Source organism: Tupaia chinensis, unplaced genomic scaffold (genome assembly GCF_000334495.1).
Source record: "Tupaia chinensis unplaced genomic scaffold, TupChi_1.0 Scaffold138491_1, whole genome shotgun sequence".
Taxonomy (NCBI): domain Eukaryota; kingdom Metazoa; phylum Chordata; class Mammalia; order Scandentia; family Tupaiidae; genus Tupaia; species Tupaia belangeri.
Genome location: NW_006198387.1, coordinates 361,756 through 382,727, shown reverse-complemented (window position 1 = coordinate 382,727; position 20,972 = coordinate 361,756). Strand labels below are relative to the sequence as shown.

The 20,972-nt window shown below is 39.6% G+C and overlaps 1 protein-coding gene across 6 annotated transcripts in view; it reads right to left on the bottom strand.

Moving 5' to 3' along the window:
- The window catches only part of TGFBR1 (transforming growth factor beta receptor 1), a gene marked incomplete at its 5' end in the record, with an annotated part of 34,997 nt that extends 18,495 nt beyond the window's left edge, over window positions 1-16,502 (bottom strand). For 4 of the 6 annotated variants that reach the window (XR_001371364.2, XM_014592765.2, XM_027765504.1 and 1 more), the window contains 3 exon segments: window positions 6,745-6,975; window positions 11,855-12,097; window positions 16,257-16,502. Coding sequence is in view for 4 of the 6 variants with exons in the window: in XM_014592765.2 (XP_014448251.1) it covers window positions 6,745-6,975; window positions 11,855-12,097; window positions 16,257-16,502 (720 nt within the window). 6 annotated transcript variants of the gene reach the window in all.
- Window positions 16,503-20,972: the final 4,470 nt, after the last annotated feature.

The window sequence follows — 20,972 nt, the reverse complement described above, 5'->3', positions numbered from 1 at the left end:
TACTACTCATAAAACAAACAAAACCCCCAAATCAATATAAAACAGCTTCTATTTGGAAGGTTTTTACTTAAAAAAGGTAACTCTGATTAGAAGACTAAGGAAGGAGATGGGAACTCTTCAGAGACTGGAGGGGTTTTCTGGGAACTTTCAAAAGGACTTAAGAGATTCATGATACTACTCCTATGTTACCTTACTTTTCATAAACTTTATAAACTGATTCTGTCAAGCATACCTTTTTTTATCCTTAATATAGGTATATCACTAACTTATCTGCATGCCTATTAACCATGCCTGAATTCTGAAAAGCTTACAAATCTAAGAAACAAAAAAGAATACAGGCAGAAGGAAGAAAAGGGAGATTTTCTGAAATAATTAACCAGAAAGGCAAGAGGAAGGTCATGAAAGAGGCCGTGCATACAAAGAACTGTCTGAGTGGAACTAACTACGCCAGCAGGGTGAAGATAAAGGAAAAAGAACTCAAGGCAGAAGGCTACATTCTGAGCAAACTGGACAAAGAGAGGAGGAGGTAGGGAAGAGCCAGCAGGGTCAGCCAGTTCCCATGGTGACCACCAGATGACAGCACCAGCCTGGCTGCTGCTAGAACAAACCGGACTAGGAAGCTCAGGGCACAGCAGCACCAGCATTCTGTGACCCTGTGCCTGCTACTTGGAACACGCCTAACACACGCACCGAGCAGGCCGAAGCTTTCAGATGCAGATCTGAGAGTCGCCACCGTGGCTGACTATGAAACTATAAATGTGGACAGGTTCATTAAGAGAACAAGCACTACCTGTAGAATTGGAGCCTTCATAAGAATCAGTAAAAAGAGTAAGAATTGGAGAAAATAAAGACAACTACTAAAAAACAAGAATAAAAAAAGGAAGTATAGGGTCACAGAATGTAATAAAGAAAAGGTTTTTAGAGTAGAGAAAGGAGCTAAAGGGTGTCAAACACAGAAGAAGGTAAGAACTAAGGATTCGGTCATGATTACTCTTTCTATTTATTTGGCTGTTTTGTAAGTTATACAATATGGAACTGTTAGAAGCCATGATCACTGCTGCCTGCATGCACCACACCATCACCATCCCTGTTCACAATCACTGGATACCTCCCGACGTGATAAAACAATATAAACGAACACCTCTATATTTGGGGGAAACCAAGAGAACCCCAATGAGATTCAGCCTTTAAATCTAATTATCAAATTTTCAGAAAACATAGAGTTCAAAAGGAAGATACTATGAGAATTTAATTAGCAAAATCCACAATGTTATAAGCCCTATAGGGCAAATAATTTAGTTTCTTAAACAAATAAACTGCAAAAAGAAAGAAAAAAGGTAGAGGGGGAACTTAAAGATTTGAAGGGAATGGGACCAGCAGTTAGAGTAATGGCTATGTCGCTGGACTCCCATGTAGTCACCATGGCTCGACATCTGGTCCCAGGGGAAACTCACTGTGCATGTGCATGCGTGCCCAAGATCCCAAGAGGAAAATAGAGGAGAAGGGACTGCGGCGTGGCCATCCCCCCTGGGAGGTGATTTCTCGCTTTCTGTCTCTCTGTCTCTTTCCAGCGAGTGCATGCGCCCTATAGCAAAAACCTCTCAAAAAAAAAAAAAAAGATTGAAGGAAAATAAAGAAAAATATCAACTAAACGCAATGTGGAATTTAGGATCCTAATTTTTTTTTTTTTTAAATAGACAGTTGCAGAAATTTGAACGTAACTGGGTACTTGATGACATTTTATAAACTGGTAAGAGTAGTGTGGCTATTTCATTAAAAAAGACTTCTTCATCATTTAAGACCCAAGTTGAAAATGTCTATAGGTGAAAAGGTACATTATCTAGAACTGGCTTCAGAGAATCTGGTCAGGAGCACAGTAGGTGGGATCAGAGTTCAATTATGATTGGCAGGACACCGACGGCTGTTCAAGCTGCATGGTGGGGAATCACTATACTGTTCTCTATTTTTTTAATATTGGAAATTTCCTACAAATAAAAGTTTAAAAACTAACAAGCAGTGCATACTGCTGTAAATAAATTTTAAAATAGAAGCAAAAAGAAAAAAATCACAAAAACCAGCCACAATCATCAAGTAAGATGAAATATATTTACATTTTGAAGATTTCTTTTAAAGAGAGAGATTTTTTTGCTATGGGCATGTGGGCTTTCTGGAGAGACAGAGAAAGAGAGAAAAAAAGCGAGAAATCGCCTCCCCCATCCCCCAGCAGGGATGACCCCGTTGCAGTCCCTTCTCTTCCATTCTCTTCTCGGGATCCTGAGCATGCACGCACATGCATGGCCAGTGTAAGTTTTAAGCCACCGGATTTTGGACTCGATCCGTAGTCGACTATGTGGGAGTCCAGCGACATAACCATTACATCATCTGCTGGTCCCAACATTTGGAAGAAATATTAGCAGAAGAAAATGGAAAGAAAGAGAAGAAAAAAATGACTCAAGTCTTCCCAAACTAAAAAAAAAAAAAAAAAAGAGAGAGAGATAAAAATCATTGCCCTTCATAGCTTAATTATTTTTTGAAGAATAATTTTCAAAGTAAATTTTCTTGCTATAGGGCGCGTGCGCTCGCCAGACAGACAGAGAGAGACATAGAGACAGAAAGCGAGAAATCACCCTCCAGAGGGGATGGTCACGCTGCAATCCCTTCTCCTCCATTCTCCTCTCGGGATCCTGGGCACGCACGCACACGCGCCCGGCATGAGTAAAAGAGCATTTTCTTAAAAAATAGGAAAGGATATAGATCCTGAACTTCAACTGTGAAATATTGTTTTCATGGACTTACTAATATTTTTTTTTTTGAGAGGTTTTTCACTATAGGGCGTGTGCGCTTGCCAGACAGACAGAGAGAGACATAGAGACAGAAAGCGAGAAATCACCCTCCAGAGGGGATGGTCACGCTGCAATCCCTTCTCCTCCATTCTCCTCTTGGGATCTTGGGCACACACGCACACGCGCCCAGCGTGGGTTTTAAGCTACCGGGTCCGGGATGCGAACCGCGGTCGACTACGTGGGAGTCCAGCGACATAGCCATTACGCTAACTGCTGATTCCCTGTTTTCATGGACTTAAAATGAAGATTTTCTACTGAGACTTCCCCCTCCACACTCATTTCTAGTGGGTTGTGTTTCTTGTCTCCTTTTCTCCATTTCCCTCTGTCTCTCTCTGTCTCACTGTTTTTCATTTTTTTAATTTTCATTTTTTTTTTTAAGAAAGTATTCTCAGGGCTCTCAAGTCCCTTCTTTATTGAGCTAATTGCACCTTTCCCAATTCTATTTAGGAAAGGCACAAATCCAGGCCCATCTTCACATGGATTCCGAACTTTAGCTATGAAATAAAAGCGCATTATGCAGTTTTCAGTTTTTACTTTTTAAAATTAAGATCTAAAGTTTTTAAATTATCTTTTTTCTTCTTTTTATTTTAGGTTTTCCTCTTCTTTCCTCTTCTCTAATTCTTTTCCTTTTTCTTTATCTTTACTCATTGGCTTCTCAGCTCCTACACACTAAATATCTAGACAGGCCCAGGTGAACAGGATCTAAACATCTGAATATGATTAGGGTCAGAATATTCCTCTATTCCCACTGATTCTGATGCACAAAGAATGAAAACAGAAAGGAAGAGAGATTACAGATCACCTCCTCCTGCACGCCTCTGAACACTCAGATTGAACTTCAAGAATTAGAGAGAAACGCACCATCCATCAGATGACTAGAAATCACTGCAGGGTCACAAGAAATATGGAAAAACAAGAAAATACCTCTCTTTCGATGAAAAATAATAACTCCTCTTCATCCTCAGTACGATGAAATTCATGGAAATGTCAGATAAAGAACTTAGAATTTTCATGGTGACAAAATTCACAGAAATGGAAAAGAAGAGAGACAATGAACTGCAGAAGAGGCAGGGGAAAGAAGCTGACGAGCTCCAAGAGGTGAGGAAATTCTTACAAGATCTAAAAGAGGAAATTCACACTATAAAAAAAGAATCAAATGGACTTGTCAGAGATGAAGACTTTAATACAGGAAGTCAAAACCTCCATTGAAAGTATTAAAAGCAGACTAGATCATACTGAAAATCAAATCTCAGATGCAGAAGACAGAATTGCTGGCCTAGAAAAATCTACCATGAAGACTGAGAAAATTGTCTCCCAAAATGAGAATAATATATGAGGAACACTAGATACTATCAAGCGTCCAAACATCTGGATAACTGGTATCCCAGAGGGGGGAGAGACTCATAAGGTCATTAACAATCTATTCCATGAAATCCTGGAAGAAAACTTTCCAAACCTACACAGGCATTCAAAGATCCAGTCCCAAAAAACACAAAGGACCCTCCAATAAAATCAACTCAAGATCTCCTCCAAGACACATTATAGCCAGATTGACCAAAACCATAGACAAAGATAAGAAACTAAGACTGGCAAAAGAGAAACATCAAGTTACCTACAAAGGATATCCCATTAGGCTGACAGTGAATCTCTCATCAGAAACAACGCAAGTGAGGAAGAATGGGAAAATATATTCAAAGTGTTAAGGGAAAAGCCATTTCAACCAAGAATATTGTACCTAGCCAGATTATCCTTCATATGGGAAGAAAAGACAAGAACATTCTCAGATAACAAAATCTGAAAGAATTTACCAGCACCAGACCAGATCTCCAAGAAGTTCTGCAGGGAGTGCTATACCAGGAAAATTAAATACAGTCACAAAGAAATAAGAGTTCGAAAACTAAGAAAATGGCCAGCTTAATCATGGGGACAAGTATGGAGTTGAATATTATATCCCAGAATATTATTGGGAAGACTGGACCACAATAGAAGATAGATTAAGTACATGAGACTGAACTGGTGAAATAGAATTTTATGACTTTTGACTAAAACATTACTGATTTTCTTCTAGGCTTTGTTTTCTAGTTTTAAGGATTTTTCTCCTGTCTTGAGCTGCTGATAGGTTCGTGTACCTACTACTTGAACAGAATCCCAACTTATTTCCTGGCTTTAAGTTTCAAGCATAGTTCCTTAGCATGTCTTTGATTTATTAAAGCTAAAACTGCTTTTCATGAAATATAGCAAAAAAATACATAATTAATGACTGAAGTAAGCTAAACAGCATCAGCTAGGTACTACCGTATAGTATATTCATTCTACCCAGAATTTCATGCCTAAAGTCAGAAATGTATTCATAGATATGTATCTATCACCTGAGCTTGCTATTGAAAATAGTTAGACTATTTAAGAAATTTTGTGAATCAACAAGATGTAGGAGGAAAAAGGAATAGAAAATAACTGGAAAATTAAGCCACCATGCAGTATATATTCTGGATGGGAAATCACATTTTGTATGCTGTGACAATGCTCAGTGAATGAATGTAAATTAATTAATTAAAAACAAAAAAAATGTAAATAAATAAATAAAATAGGAAAGTTAGGAAATTCATTTGATTCAAGAGAGGATAAGCATTGAGTTGTAACAAAAGTCTCTAACAAAGCTGTGAATGTAGGAATTTTGAGCATATATCTGTTAACTAAGGCCAAGAAAGTTGACAAAGACAGTGTATAAGGTCGCTGCTCATTGTGCCTCTTTGCTGACAAATTCCTGGCTTGTTCGGCATTTAATCTGATCCCTGGGCCTCAGGTGCCTGCACTACAGAGCAAAACAGTGTCCACATGGTTACCCCTGACAAGGAAGGGGGTGTTCTAAAGAAAGTATTTCCCCACTTAATTGAGTTTACTTAAAAGATTAACCTACTTAGCCCCTGGCAACTCAGAACACAGAATACATTGAAAAGTTATTTTCACTCTCCCCATAAATAAGGTCTATACTAAAATATCATTCTGGTCAGGCAGAGATGAAAAAGAAAAAAATCTGAGTCCCACCCAACATCAAAATTTTGGGCAACCAGTGTATGCATTTTTTTCTTGCCAGAGGGCAAATGTGTATGCCAGAGAGAAGAGATGGAAAAAGTAAAGCACGCCTTGAAGGGGCCTGGTCACATTGTGATCCTTCTCCATTCCTCCTTCAGGATTATGGGCACACATGTACACACATCTGACATGTTTTGGGGGCTACCAGTGCTGGGATTCCAACCACAGCTGGCTATGGGATCCGGCTCCCTTCACACAGCACTTAACCCTGTGCTACAGGACTAGTCTTTTTATTTATTTATTTATTTTCGAGAGCTTTTTTTTTCCTATAGGGCGTGTGCACTCACCAGAAAAACAGAGAGACAGAAAGTGATAAATCATCCACCAGGGGGGATGGCTACGCTGCAAATCCCTTCTCCTCTATTTACCTCTTGGGATCTTGGGCATGCACGTACATGCTCCTGGAGTGAGTTTAAGCCATCAGGTCCCAGACTCAAACCACAGTCGACTACATGGGAGTTCAACGACATAGCCATTACGCCATCTGCTGGTCTCACAGGACTGGCCTTACACATTGCTTTCCACACTATGACTACATTCAGAATGAAAATAACAAAAGTATGTGGTTCTTTAAAATAGCTCTTTTACATTTTATAAAACAATCAGAAACATGTTGTCAAGAGCCAAGAAAATCTTTAAGAAGTTTCTGTTTCCAAAGGTTTCTTATATATTTTATTTTATTTAATGAGTCTAATCTATATAATGAATATCTACTTCTCATTAAATTTGACCTTTAGTAGTCATATCCATAGAAAGGCTTAGATAGATTTTGTTATACTCAACACAAGGAAAAGCAAATGTTACAAACCTTTATTGTCTGCTGCTATAAATCCCAGGATGTTTTCATGACGTAACATTACAGTTTGATAAATCTCTGCCTCACGGAACCATGAACGTTCTTCTCTAGAGGAGAATATCTTAACAGCAACTTCTTCTCCCCGCCACTTTCCCCTCCAGACTTCTCCAAATCTTCCTTTGCCAATGCTTTCTTGTAACACAATAGTTCTTGCAATTGTTCTCTGAACAAGCAGTGGTAAACCTAAAGATAAAAATAAATACTATTTAATAAATCAACACCACACATTTCAAACAGCATGACAGGTACTAAAGAGTGACCCAGGAAGGTATTTCCTTAAGCTCTACTTTTAAGGAATTTATGATCTCACTGGGAAGATACAGACTACATTGGCCAAAAAAAAAAAAAAAAAAAAAAAAAGTCAATAGAAAAAAGAACAGTAAGATAATAAATACAATAAAAGTATCCAGAAAATATTAGCTAAAGGGTCAAGGTAGGCTTTGTGAACTGAATTTCACTGTCTTTTGTAAAAGAGATAGAACCAAAGGAGAAGATAAGGAAGTAAGGTGGGTTAGAGAGGAGAAATACACATGGAAAGATGGAAGGAAATGAATGATAGGTTTAGGGAAACAACTTGGGTAAGAGAATGTATAGAGCAGTGAAAGAGAAAGTAAGCTTCTACCAGAAGGTCAAGAGTACGGATACTCGAGATGACCAAGAAGAGCTGTGGGTAAAAGATTTTTGAAAAATTTCTTGGGGCCAGCAGGTGGTATGGAAGTTAAGGTGACTGGATCTCACTTTGTGATTTGAGTCCTGGACCCTGCAACTTGAAAATCACACCAAAATCACACCTAAAATTAGCAAAAGCCCAAGAAGAGAATGAAGGAGAGGAAACTGTGGTGTGGCCCTCCCCCTGGGGAGTGCTTTCCTATTTTCTTTCTGTGTGTCTCTCTGGGGTTCTTGCTTCCCCTCACTCTACCGCCTGCAAAGCAGTTAGCAGTCTGATTATAAACTATTTCTATGGTTTTAAGGAAACTGCTAATTAAAATAGATGTGTGAGAAATTCTTATTTAACTCAAGGCACTCTTTTGTACTATACTAATCAATTTTCAACTACATTGTTCAATGTAAATACTAATTAATAAAGTTTTCTTAAGGCCTCGTATAGGGTCATACCATGTACCTACAAAGTATATTTAATAGTTAACTTTAGGACACTAATCTGAAAGTTAAAAAAGAAGGAAAAGGAAATCATAAATGGGAAGTCTGACAATAACTGATAGGTTCAGGATGTTTTCATGACATAACCTTAGTTTGGTAAATCTCTGCCCACGGAACCATGAACGTTCTTCTCTAGAGGAGACTATGTTAACAGCAACTTCTTCTCCCTGCCAGATTGATCATATTATCTATAATGGGCTATCATAACCCACATAAGAACCTGAGCATTTTTAAAAAGTAACAATTTTCTTCTGAAGACAAAAATAAGCAGACCTATTTCAGATCTCTATGTTCTCTGCTTTATTCAATTCTGTAATTAAAAAAAATTCAGTAGAGGTCCCACAGGAAGTGTGCTGTACTTCCTCATGGCCAGCTGTAGTTCAACTCCCAGACCTGATGGCTTAATCACACCAGGCGTGTGTGCAAGCATGCCCAAAATCCCAGGAGGAAAATAGAGGAAAAGGGATTGTGGTGTGGCTATTCCCCCGGGGGGTGATTTCTCACTTTCCCTCTCTCTACCTTTCATGTCTCTCTCTGGCAAGTGCACACACCCTATGGCAAAAACCTTAAAAAAAAAATTCAGTAGGGAACCAAGGTCCCAGAAGCTTTACAGGCAGTGAACAAAAGAAATAACCCTGAACATTATGCAAATATTACAACTGATCATAAGCATGCATAAGATACAATGATATTGGCCTGAGAGCCACTCTTTCAAAAACTGGCACGTGTGCACATGTGCATGTTCACACATGATGTAACTACAGCTCAAATACTGGCACATGTACAACCTGTGGTTTAAATTACTGTGACAGTACAGGGGTTAGGGTACCTCCCATGTTGTAACTGCCAGAACACAGGTCTTCATTGTCTTCCGTTAAGTTCCCAAGCTAACGGACAGTCCTGGAGGGGCTAGCAGATAGCATAGAGGTTAAGGCATTGGACTCCCAACATAGTTCACCACAGTTCGAGTTCCAGACCTGGTGGCTTGAGAATCACACTGGATGTACATGCATGCATGCTCAAAATCCCAAGAGGAGAATGGAGAAGCTACTGCAATGTGGCTATCCCCCTTGGAGGTTGATTTCTCACCTTCCCTCACTCTGTCTCCCATCTCTTTCTGGTAAGCAAATATATTCTTTTTCAGAAATCAATAGCCATCCACACAGCCATTCCTTTAAATTGTTTAGGTGAGCTTGTTTCTCTGAGGCCTGGTACAATAACAAGTGATACGAACTACTCTGATTTCCCTGGTTTTAAATCTGGCAACGAGAGAACAAGTCTGAATGATTCATTCCAAATTACCTATAGTCACTCTGGTTTTCTGTGACTTTGGTCTTTGTCTATCATAGTTTTAGACCAGAACAGCTTCTAGAATGAGCAAAATCTACTTTTTGGAACTATGTGCACTAACTCTGAATCAATGGAAAAATCCCAGGCAAGTCCTAAAATAACCCCTTCCACTACTTCTGCCCAAGGACCATCACACCTTCAGCACTAAGGCTGTGCCACCTCAGTTCAAGCTCTCTTTAACTCCCTCCCACAACAGTCTCAGGAGTCTGTAAGATCACCTCTGGAGGCCTGGGCTCCAATGCAAGTCTACATGTGTCCGAGTAGTCAAGGACAAAACTCCCATTTACTGACCACACATGGCCAAATTCTATAGAAGACTTTAGGTCATGAAATCAGTTTCCTCATACTGAAGTAAATATATACCAATACATACCAATATAAACTTATATAAACCAATATCAACTTATTTCCTTAAAGTAAATAGACATTTGTTGCTATATATATTTTCCATCATTAGGTATAGCTTGGAGCTTTCCTAATCATAACTTCTGTACTAATGTTCCCTTAACATCACTTAATTGTGATATTTGCATTATATATGTTTTCTCTCTTTTTTTTTTTAAAGAGAGATTTTTGCTCTAGGGTATATGTGCTTTCCAGAGAGATAGCAAGAAGACAAAAAGGCAGAAAAACAAAGCAAGCAAACACCCCTCGGAGAAACGGCTACACTGAAATTCCTTCTCCATTCTCCTTTTGGGATTTTGGGTATGCACGCACACATGCTCAGTGTGAAACTTAAGCTGCTGGCTCTGGGACTCAAACCGTGTTGACTACATGGGAGTTCAGTGACGTAACCATTATACCATCTGACATAACCATTATGCATGAATTTAACCCATGCTTGAAACTAATCTATACTTTTCAAAGAATAGTCTATTTCCTCTAAAAGCCCTAACAAACCACTTCAAATGTTGTTATCAACAGTTACCTGTTGATATCATATTTTTGACTAGAAAAGCGAAATCCAAAGGATGATATGGTTAAACCAACATCACAGAGCCAATCACTGACAAAGTCTACACTGGAATCTATCAATAGATTTATTGATTCCTACTCAACTATCAAATTCTAAAACCACAGCAGGGTAAGGGTGTTCCTCTCTAAGTATCCTTCCAAACCACATCCAAAAAGTAGCAAAAGTTCCCCCTTCCATTTAAGCATGAAACATCATTATGTATGCCAAAATCCACCCTGGGAAGATTCTTTTTTTTTTACTTGCTTTCTTTTTTTTAAACATTTATTTATTTATTTTTCTTTATTTACATTCATTCACTGTACATCATTATAGCATACAAAATGAGATTTTTCTATTCACAGTACACTGTATATTAGCTCAATCAAGCACATCAACATATGTGTTATTGTCAACACATAATTTTCCATTTCTTGTTTTCTGTATATTTTGCCTTTTTTCCCATCCTTGATTCCCTATCTCACCCTCTGCCATCTCCCACCCAATTCTTGAAATTAGTCTCCTTCTGATCCCACAAAATTCAATAGAACTAAGAAAAGCAAACAGAACTGAGAAACACAAGCCACGGATCCACAAAGCTATATTAAATAACAAGGTGGTTAGACTATTTTCTGAAGTGAGAAAATGACTAAGAATTCATTAGTTGGGGTGGGGGGGACTAGGCCTGAGCTAAAGACAGAAATTTCACATCATGTATAAAAAGCAAATAACTTTCACAATTCTAAATACATTTGTCATGCCTGCTTTCAAATACAGAAATAAAGCTGCTAAACAATCCTGAATTGAATAAGTAGTTGCAAATCAATGAAACATCTTTGAACTTTAGCCTCATCTATATGAGAATAATGGTCCTGATCTTCTTTTCTACCTCATGGTGATGAGAAGCAAGTGACATTACATAAGTGAGAATGCTTTGAAATTTATACATCTGTAGAGCTGACTTGCTGTTTTGTTTCAATAGTAACAGTTTCAATTTGTTGGTATCAAACCTGCCACAGTCAGATATAGACCAAGCTTAAAGATCATTAGAAGGCTCAAACCTTAAATGCTGTTCATGTTTTTCCAAGTTTTGAGAACTAATAAGATAAACACCATATTTATTTATTTATTTATTTATTTATTTATTTATTTATTTATTTTGAGCGATTTTTTTCTATAGGACGAGTGCATTTGCCAGAAATACAGAGAGAAACAGAGAAATAGAAAGCAAGAATTCACCCTCCAGGGAAGATGGCTAAGCTGCAATCCCTTCTCCTCCATTCTCGTCATGAAATCCTCGACACAGATGCAAACTTGCCAGACAGAGTTTGAGCCACTGGACCCAGGACTCAAACTATGGTCGGCTACATGGGACTCCAGTGACATAGCCATTATGCCAATGCTGCTCATCACAGTTAATTTTTAAAAAGCATTTATTTATTATCTATTTGTTGTGATTTTCAGGTTGCTGGGTCCAGGACTTGAACCGCAGTTGGCCACGTGGGAGTCCAACTCCTCAACCACCATGCCACCCTGCTGGCCCCACCACAGCTAATTTTAAGTAAACTTATTAGGAAAAAAGATAAACAATTACATTACCTGATCCAGAACCCGATGTTGTCATATCATAAATCAAATCTTTTAACGTAGTACCCTCTGAGATAAAAGGGCGATCTAATGAAGGATCCTCTTCATTTGGCACTCGATGGTGAATGACAGTGCGGTTATGGCAGATATAGACCATCAACATGAGTGAGATGCAGACGAAGCAGACTGGTCCAGCAATGACAGCTGCCAGTTCCACGGGACCAAGGCCAGGTGTCGGCTTTACTGAAAAAGGGCCTCAAGTGAAATAAACATCAACAACAGAAATACTGTAAGTGGCACCCCCATTCTCCTAATCCTCCACATTTCCTACAGTTGGCCACTGCCACCACCTGATCACAGAACCTCATTACTGCAGCTCATTGGGCTCAAACTCAGAACAAAGGAATCATCCAGTCTTCTCCCATTCGCCTTCCTTTTATAATCTGTCAGCATCCACTTACTCTTCCTGTATTCTGCAGCCATAATCTAAATCACAAGGCCAGCTATCAGCATCACCCTAGGACCTCCCATCTATAACCTCAAATCACTAATAAAGAAACCAATAATCTGGAACAACTCCCATTAACATCTTCTTAAAAGTGGTTTTTAAAGTACTTTCAGCTTGGCTTATTATTCCAAGGTCCATGTGTGCTTATAAGCAGAAAAAAAATGTACACATGGAGAAAAGCAAAAAGTAAAAACAAAACAAAACAAAACCACTGTCTCATCACCCCAAAACAATTCATATTTTGTGTGTGTGTATCATTCCAACAAAATTTTTTTCTGAGAGATTTTTGCTATAGGGCGTATGTGTTCACCGGAGAGACAGAAAGTGAGAAATCACCTCCCAAAGAGGATGGCCACGCTGCAATCCATTCTCCTCTACTCTCCTCCCGGCATTTTAGGCACCCATGCACATGTGCCCAGCATGAGTTTCAAGCCGCTGAGTCTGGGACTCGAACCAAAGTCGGCCATGTAGCAGTCCAATGCCTCCACGTGGGAGTCCTATGTTACCTGCTGACCCACTCTTCGCCAATTTTTTTCAAGTAAAACTTTATCTTTTGCTTTTTTAAAGTTTGCAAGATATGTACTTTCTAATGTATTTTATCCACCTGGACTTTTAATTCCAGATCTTTCATTTTCTTATAATCTCTTTTAATAATTAACATTTTATGTTTCTTCAGAACTACATCTCCACAAAGATTTTGATATTCACTCTAAGTTTTGCTGCTTCTCTGCTCACCACCATTTCTTCTGTATTGCATCTTAATCATTCTTGAGTTCTGCATTTGGACTGATATCTTCTATAGAACCCTTTTACTAGTCGTTTCTTTACAAGAAGAGTACGTGAGTCCTCATACACTGATTATCTAAAGAGGGCTACTACCTTTATATATATAAAAAAATCTTGGCTAAATTATTTGAAGAATTTTGGGTGACAACCTAGAGTGTTCCATTGTCCTTTGTTTCCTTTTTTAAAAATAGATTTTTGCTATAGGGTGTGTGTGTGTGCTCGCCAGAGAAAGAGAGAAACAGACAGAAAGTGAGAAACCACTCCCCCTCCTCCCCAAGGGGGATAGCCATGTTGTAATCCCTTCTCCATTTTCCCCTCGGGATTTTGGGCACATACACACAGGCGCCAGGCCTGAGACTCAAACCATGGCCAACTACTTGGGAGTCCAGCAATGTAACCATTATGCCATCTGCTGGTCCCTGTCCTTTGATCCTTTTTTTTTTTTTTTTTTTGGGGGGGTTTTTGTTATGGTGGTCGGAGAGAGAGACAGAGAGATAGAAAGCAGGAAATCACCCCCCAGGGGGGATGGCCACGCCGCAATCCCTTCTCCTCCATTCTCCTCTCGGGATCTTGGGCACGTACGCACACGCACCCGGCGTGAGTTTAAGCCACCGGGTCCGGGACTCGAACCGCGGTCGACTATGTGGGAGTCCAGCGACATAGCCATTACGCTAACTGCTGGTCCCCTTTGATCCTTTTTTTAAAGAATTATTTTATTTAACTTTATTTATTCCTTTTAATTTGGCCAGAGTTAGAGAGAAGGAGAATGTGAGAAAACAAGTCACCAGGGTCCAGCCTGTCCTTTGATTCTTAAAAGAGCAGAAAATCTTGCTTTTTTTTTCCCCTTTTACAAGTAATAGGTCTTTACGTGCATTAAATACTTAGACAATCTTTTTTTTTTTTTTTCATAAAATCACTATTTTTACTACATGTCTTTGGGTATGTTTTATTTAATTAATTTTACCTAATTTTCTTCTCTCTTCTGTTTGCTCTCATGTCTTTTTCTGGGATTCTAATAATAAGCATTTTGGATCACCCAGATCTGTCCTCTGTCTCCCTTAATTTGCTCACCAACCATCTTCTTCCCTGAACTGTAACACCATTTCTCAAGCTTCAGATTTACAACACCCAGTCTGCCATTTCATTTTCAATACTACATTTTAAAAACTATGTATCAAGTAAGATTTTCATTAGAAAGCAACCTTAACCACTATGAAATGTTCTCATTTCCTAACAAACAACTGAAAACAGACCTTGGACTATCTGAAAGGTCTTCCCTGGCGAGTGGTAAGCCTATTTCATAGGATGATGTCTGCTCTAACTTATCCAGTTCAGTCCACTTCTTATGAACCATTGATTCTTTTCATTTGATAATTTTTTTTTGCTGTTTGCTTATCATCTGGAAATGAGTCCTACGTTCGTTTAAAATCAGAAATGAAGAAGTCATAATCTGTTCAGCTATTTTAAGCTTAAATCATAGAAATGGGAAATTACAGAATTATATTTTTTTGCCATATAAAACTGTAGATGTCTACATAAAAGTCACAAAGAAATTATATTCTGACAGAACCTTACCATGGAGCAGGGTGGGGTGGGGGGCCCTGCTATCATGCTGTAGTGGAGGGCTGCCTCCCTACTGTAACCAGTAGGACCACCTTCTTCCTCTGAGCTACAGCAGTGCTTCCACAGCATGAGGCCTGGACCTACTCTGAGCAGAAAGTGAGTATAAGATCCCCCCCTCTGTATACTGCAACCAGATGCTTCCTGAAGGAGAAATGAAGTTCGTTCCTGTAACTGAACCTCACCACTAGCCCTTCAGTCTCAGGTATAGGTGAGATTCTGCAAGGGGTCCTTTCACTTCTTTCTTGTACGGTTTAGCCGACTGACTATTTTGGTATCATCTGTGCTATAAACTCGAAGTTCCTTGTAAGTGTTGAGATGTGGGTGGCATTCTTCCATTAATTCCTCTAGCATTAATATAGGTTCCCTGATTTTTATACTCCTTTGATTATTACAGTAGGATTTGAGGACTGTAGTAACTAGGTGGAGGGTCATTACATGAGCACATATATTTAACATGTGTTCAGACATCCATCTTAAAATAGAACCTTAAAATTAATCCACTCCTGGGAACCAGCAGTTAGCGTAATGGCTATGTCGCTGGACTCCCACGTAGTCGACCGCGGTTCGTGTCCCGGACCCGGTGGCTTAAAACTCACGCTGGGCGCGTGTGCGTGCGTGCCCAAGATCCTGAGAGGAGAATGGAGGAGAAGGGATTGCGGCATGACCATCCCCCCTGGGGGGTGATTTCTCGCTTTCTGTCTCTATGTCTCTCTCTGTCTGTCTGGCGAGCGCACGCACCCTACAGTGAAAATCTCTCCAAAAAAAAAAAAAAAATTAATCCACTCCTGGCCCAGGCACACACAGGAGTGGAGGGGCACAGGACAGTGCTACTTGGCAGGCTCAGGCCACATGGGAGGCCTAGGTTCAATTCACTGCCTACCCTAAAGCCAGGAGTAGTGGTGGATACCTACAGTCCAAACTACTTGGGAGGCTGAGGCAGGAGGATCAAGACATAGTGAAATCTTTAAAAAAAAATTTTCTAAGAGTTTTTGAAAGTTTCCAATTGCTGGCTCTGCCAAGACATTTTAAAATATAAACTTTTTGGTGAAGGACCAAACGATCTAGAAATCATATATAATTAATTTACGTAGAGATATTAAAAATGAAAACTGACTGTTTAGCACTGCTCTCAATTCTTTCCCATTAAAAAGGCTTTGGATCGCTTTAAAAGGAAGGAACACTGTACAAGGAGGAAGGACAAAACTGTCCACTCTGAAAACCCACTGTTACTGGGACTTGGTCAGAATTCCTTTTTAAGAGGCTACTCTTTTAAACATAACAGACCTCAGAGAAAGTCTATCCTTTCTCAAATAACACACACCCAGGAGACAGGATCTTGCCCATTCATATCACTCTCCAGCTATGGACAAGTTACTCCCAATCTCCAAACCAAACAAGTTGGGCTAGAGGATTTCTACGATCCCTTCTAGTTTTAAATTTTTAGTCAGCACCTAAAAGCTTTTCTTGTATCTAGAAAGAAAAATCTATACAACTTACCAGTAGTTGGGAGGTCTATTTTATTGCAATGGTCCTTATCACAGCAATACGTTGTGGTAACAGACCCAGTTCTTGAAGAGGGTGCACACAGAAATGGCCTGTCTCGAGGAATTAGGTCGATTTCAGCTATACACATGCTATTGTGTATAACTTTGTCTGTGGTCTCAGTAACAGAGACAAAACAGAGTCCATCTGTCACACAAGTAAAATTGTCTTTTGTACAGAGGTGGCAGAAACACTGCAATGCTGAAAAAAGAACAAGATTCCATTAGAGAAAAAAAAAACCTCAAGGCTAACAGTTTGAGATCATCCAATATTCACTCTAATACCAGCAAGTCCTCAATGAGTGAGCTCTGTTCCTAAGACTGGGTCATTAAGTGAATTGGTTGATAAGTAAGTAACTTAAAGGCAGATGTCTACAGTGTGTTGTGGCACAAGGTATGTATTTTTCAATAGATATTCCATAATGCCGCACTAAAATAATGTAATCCTATCCACATAAAAAGCATACATTAGATAAGTGTCAGAAAGCAACAAGACGCACAACACAATAATATAAACCTGGTGCCACTATTTTTATTTATTCTGAATACTACTATGGTGCATAATAAACTACAAATTTATAAACAGAATATGTAGTTTTACATACAAATGTTTGGAAACACTTCATTTAGGGAATACTAACCAACCTCAGAAACAAGACAAAGACTGAGAAAGGATGCATGAGACGCACACAGACTGAGTCGGGGGTTTCCCCATCCTGGAGAACTGGTTCCAAGTCAGAGCAGTCATTAAACAGGTTGGTCATGAAGGAGGAGTGGCTGTTACACATTCTTGATCCTATAATAACCATATGATTTCTTTTTTTTTTTCTTTTTTTGGAGAGGTTTCTGTTATAGGGCGCATGTGCTCACCAGACAGACAGAGAGAGACAGAGAGATAGAAAGCGAGAAATCACCCCCCACAGGGGGGATGGCCACGCCGCAATCCCTTCTCCTCCATTCTCCTCTCGGGATCCTGGGCACGCACACACACGCGCCCTGCGTGAGTTTAAGCCACTGGGTCCAGGACTCGAACCGCGGCCGACTATGTGGGAGTCCAGCGACATAGCCATTACGCTAACTGCCGGTCCCTATAACCATATGATTTCTATGCATTGTTCAAAAAACAAAACTTGTCATTGCTCTTACAGGTTCCAAAATTTGTTGAAAATTATACATACGCTGAAGCCCAAGGAAATACACAGAAAGTTGGGAAAGTCATGATGCATTTTTGCATAGAAAAACGCATCGTGACTTTTCTGGGAACCTAATAGTAATCCCTCTAATCTCTGGTTTCAGTTACCTATGGTCAACCACAGTCCCAAAATAGGTACATACAGTAAGACAACTGAGAAAGAAACCACAGACACATAACTTTTATTATGGTATATTGTTATAATTATTCCATTTTATAATTAGTTATGTTGTTAATCTCTTAATATGCCTAATTTATAAATTAAACTTTATCATAGGTATGCACATACAGGAAAAACACAGTGTATATATGTGTATTTATAGGGTTCAGTACTAAGTGTAGTTTCAGATCCACTGGGTATCTTGGAACTTGTCCTGTTATCAATAAAGGGGGACTTGTCTAGTAAAATCAGGACATAGATTTTTTTTCTTGAAACAATTTTTTCTAATTTGTCATAGGGCATGTGCACTCATCAGAGAGAGAAGAGGAAAGTGAGATGGCCGTGAGGATGGCCGTGTTGCAATCCCTTCTCTCCATTTTCCTCTTGGGATTTTGGGCATACATGCACAAGTGCCCAGTAGGTTTTTCAAGTTGCCAGATTGAAATTTGTATCATACAATCAGCCACGTGGGATCCAGACACCTTAGCTGATATGTCATGAACTGGCCCCTTAAAAATGTATTGCTTCTAGAAGAAAAAAAAAATTAACATGCAGTTTTATTGAGGCAAAGGCAACAATTTGTCCTTCAACTTGAAACAAGTTGCATTTAATTTTTAAATGTTTATACTTTTTCTCAACACCCCCAAACTATGCATGTATTCACAGACTCCCTCATTGGAGGCAATGTGTGAAAACACTACCACCACTTACTGTAGGTTGGAAATGTTATTTGAGTGATTTGTGATAAGGAAATAATGAAAACAAATTTGTATAGAGTCAGACAACATCTATTCTCATTGGTGTAAACCCCAAAAAAGAACATGCCTTCTACGACTGAGGTACTTCCCCAGTAAAGCCAAGCAGACTACGTCAGTAACAAAACAAACGAGCTGCAACCGTGCAGGTAATCTAGCTACAAAAACGACAGGACAAACACCATGTCTTGATCTTTACAGCTCAACTCTAGGAGTGACCTTGTCAGAGAAGTCTCTTAATTATCACCAACATCTTCCCATATACACAGATACATATGTCCTTGACTACGTTCTCCAGTGAGGTTAAGTGCTCCCCAATGCACACAATGCTTATCAGAATTGCTATTTTTGTTTTCTCTTCCCTATGAAAATGTAAGCTCCTTGAGGCCAGAGAGTTTTATCAATCCCTTCTGTAAACCTGCCATCTACCACTACTCCTGATACATGGCAGTATTTGAAAAATGCTTTTGAATGAATGGATAGAATGGGCATTTACATCTCACCGTGATCTCACGAAGCTGCAAAGCACAGCCATGTACCTAAGTCCGGTCACACTTGCAAGTTTTTTGTTTTGTTTTGTTTTGGTTTTTTTTTCAGAGGTTTTTGCTATAGGGCGTGTGCGCTCGCCACAAAGACAGGAAGAGACAGAGAGACAGAAAGCGAGAAATCACCCCCCAGGGGGGATGGCCATGCCACAATCCCTTCTCCTCCATTCTCCTCTCAGGATCTTGGGCACACACACGCGTGCGCCTGGCGTGAGTTTAAACCACCGGGTCTGGGACTCAAATCACGGTCAGCTACATGGGAATTCAGCGACATAGCCACTACGCTAACTGCTGGTTCCCAACACAAGTTTTCATTGGCAAGGGGAAAGGAAGAGTCCAGATACATGGCACAGCCATCTGTGATGAGACCAGGGAAGTCCACTATATCTACAAAAGGAATAACTGGGCAGACCACCAGGCCAGAGGAAAACTAAGTTCCTGAACAGCTAGCATGCTGTACAGAAAAGGGCTCAGTGGGTCAGATTTGCTCAATCCCTATACATTCCCAAGAAAGGCCTATTTTCAGGGCTGGCCTTGGCTGGTTCCTGGTACATGAGCTCTGGGCCTTTGGAATATTTTCCCTGATAAGAATAATCACAGTTTGGGACCAGCAGGTGGCATGGTGGTTAGGGTGCTGGACACTCCCACATGGTCAACCATGGTTCAAGTCCTGGACCTGGTGGCTTGTTTTCTCACTTTCTCTCTCTCTCTCTGGTCAAGTTAAAAATAAATAAATGAATAAATAAAATTTAAAAAAAAGAACAGTCACAGTTTATGCTGTACAAAAGTTCATAGCCAGCGTGGACAACATAGCAAGACCCTGTGTGTAAGAGCCAGGTGTGTTGGTGCACACCTCTAGTCCTAGTAACTCAAGAGACTGAGGCAGGATAGTGACATAGCAAGACTGTCTCAAAACACCACACACACACACACACATACACACACACACACATATATATACATATACACACACATAAATATATGTATACACACATATATATGTATACACACACACACATATATGTATATATATAAGAGACACCTCATAATCTATTTAAAGACTATCTTAAAAGATAGTAGTTATTCATGATGATGTCATCATTATAGGTTCCCTGGGTATAATTTCCTAAGGAGGGATCTTGGTCCAAGAATTAGTGGACTAGCTTCAGGGATGCATAAACAGGTCTGACCATCTAAATTTTCAAAGAAAAGGTCTATACCTTTCAACAGAACCCACAAAAAAGATTAAAATCACCACCATATAGGAGTTATCATTGTTTTTCTTGAACCTTTACTCATGATTTAGCTGTTTAATCCATATTTTCTAAGCAGTACCTTTACTAGTTACTCTATCTGAAGCTTAGTACATGGCCCTTGTACAGCTCTAATGACAAGTGAAGGAAAACATTTCAAGAGAGTGTGACTGATAACTGCTCCGTAAGAAATATCACATGGCCTTTTGGCTCCCTGAGTAGCACCATGGCAGTTGGCAAGAATAAGTGCCTTAAGAAAGGCGGAAAAAAGGGAGCCAAGAAGAAAGTGGTTGATCCATTTTCTAAAAAAGATTGGTATGACGTGAAAGCACCTGCAATGTTCAACATAAGAAATATTGGGAAGACACTGGTTACCAGGACTCAAGGAACCAAAATCGCGTCCGACGGCCTTAAGGGCCATGTGTTTGAAGTGAGCCTTGCAGATCTGCAGAATGACGAAGTCGCACTTAGGTAATTCAAGCTAATTACTGAGGATATTCAGGGCAAAAACTGCCTGACTAACTTCCATGGCATGGATCTCACCCGTGACAAAATGTGTTCCCTGGTCAAAAAATGGCAGACCATGATTGAAGCTCATGTTGATGTCAAGACTACCGATGGTTATTTGCTTCGTCTCTTCTGTGTTGGGCTTGCTAAAAAAACGCAACAATCAGATACGGAAGACCTCTTATGCCCAGCATCAGCAGGTCCGCCAAATCTGGAAGAAGATGATGGAAATCATGACCCAGGAGGTGCAGACAAATGAC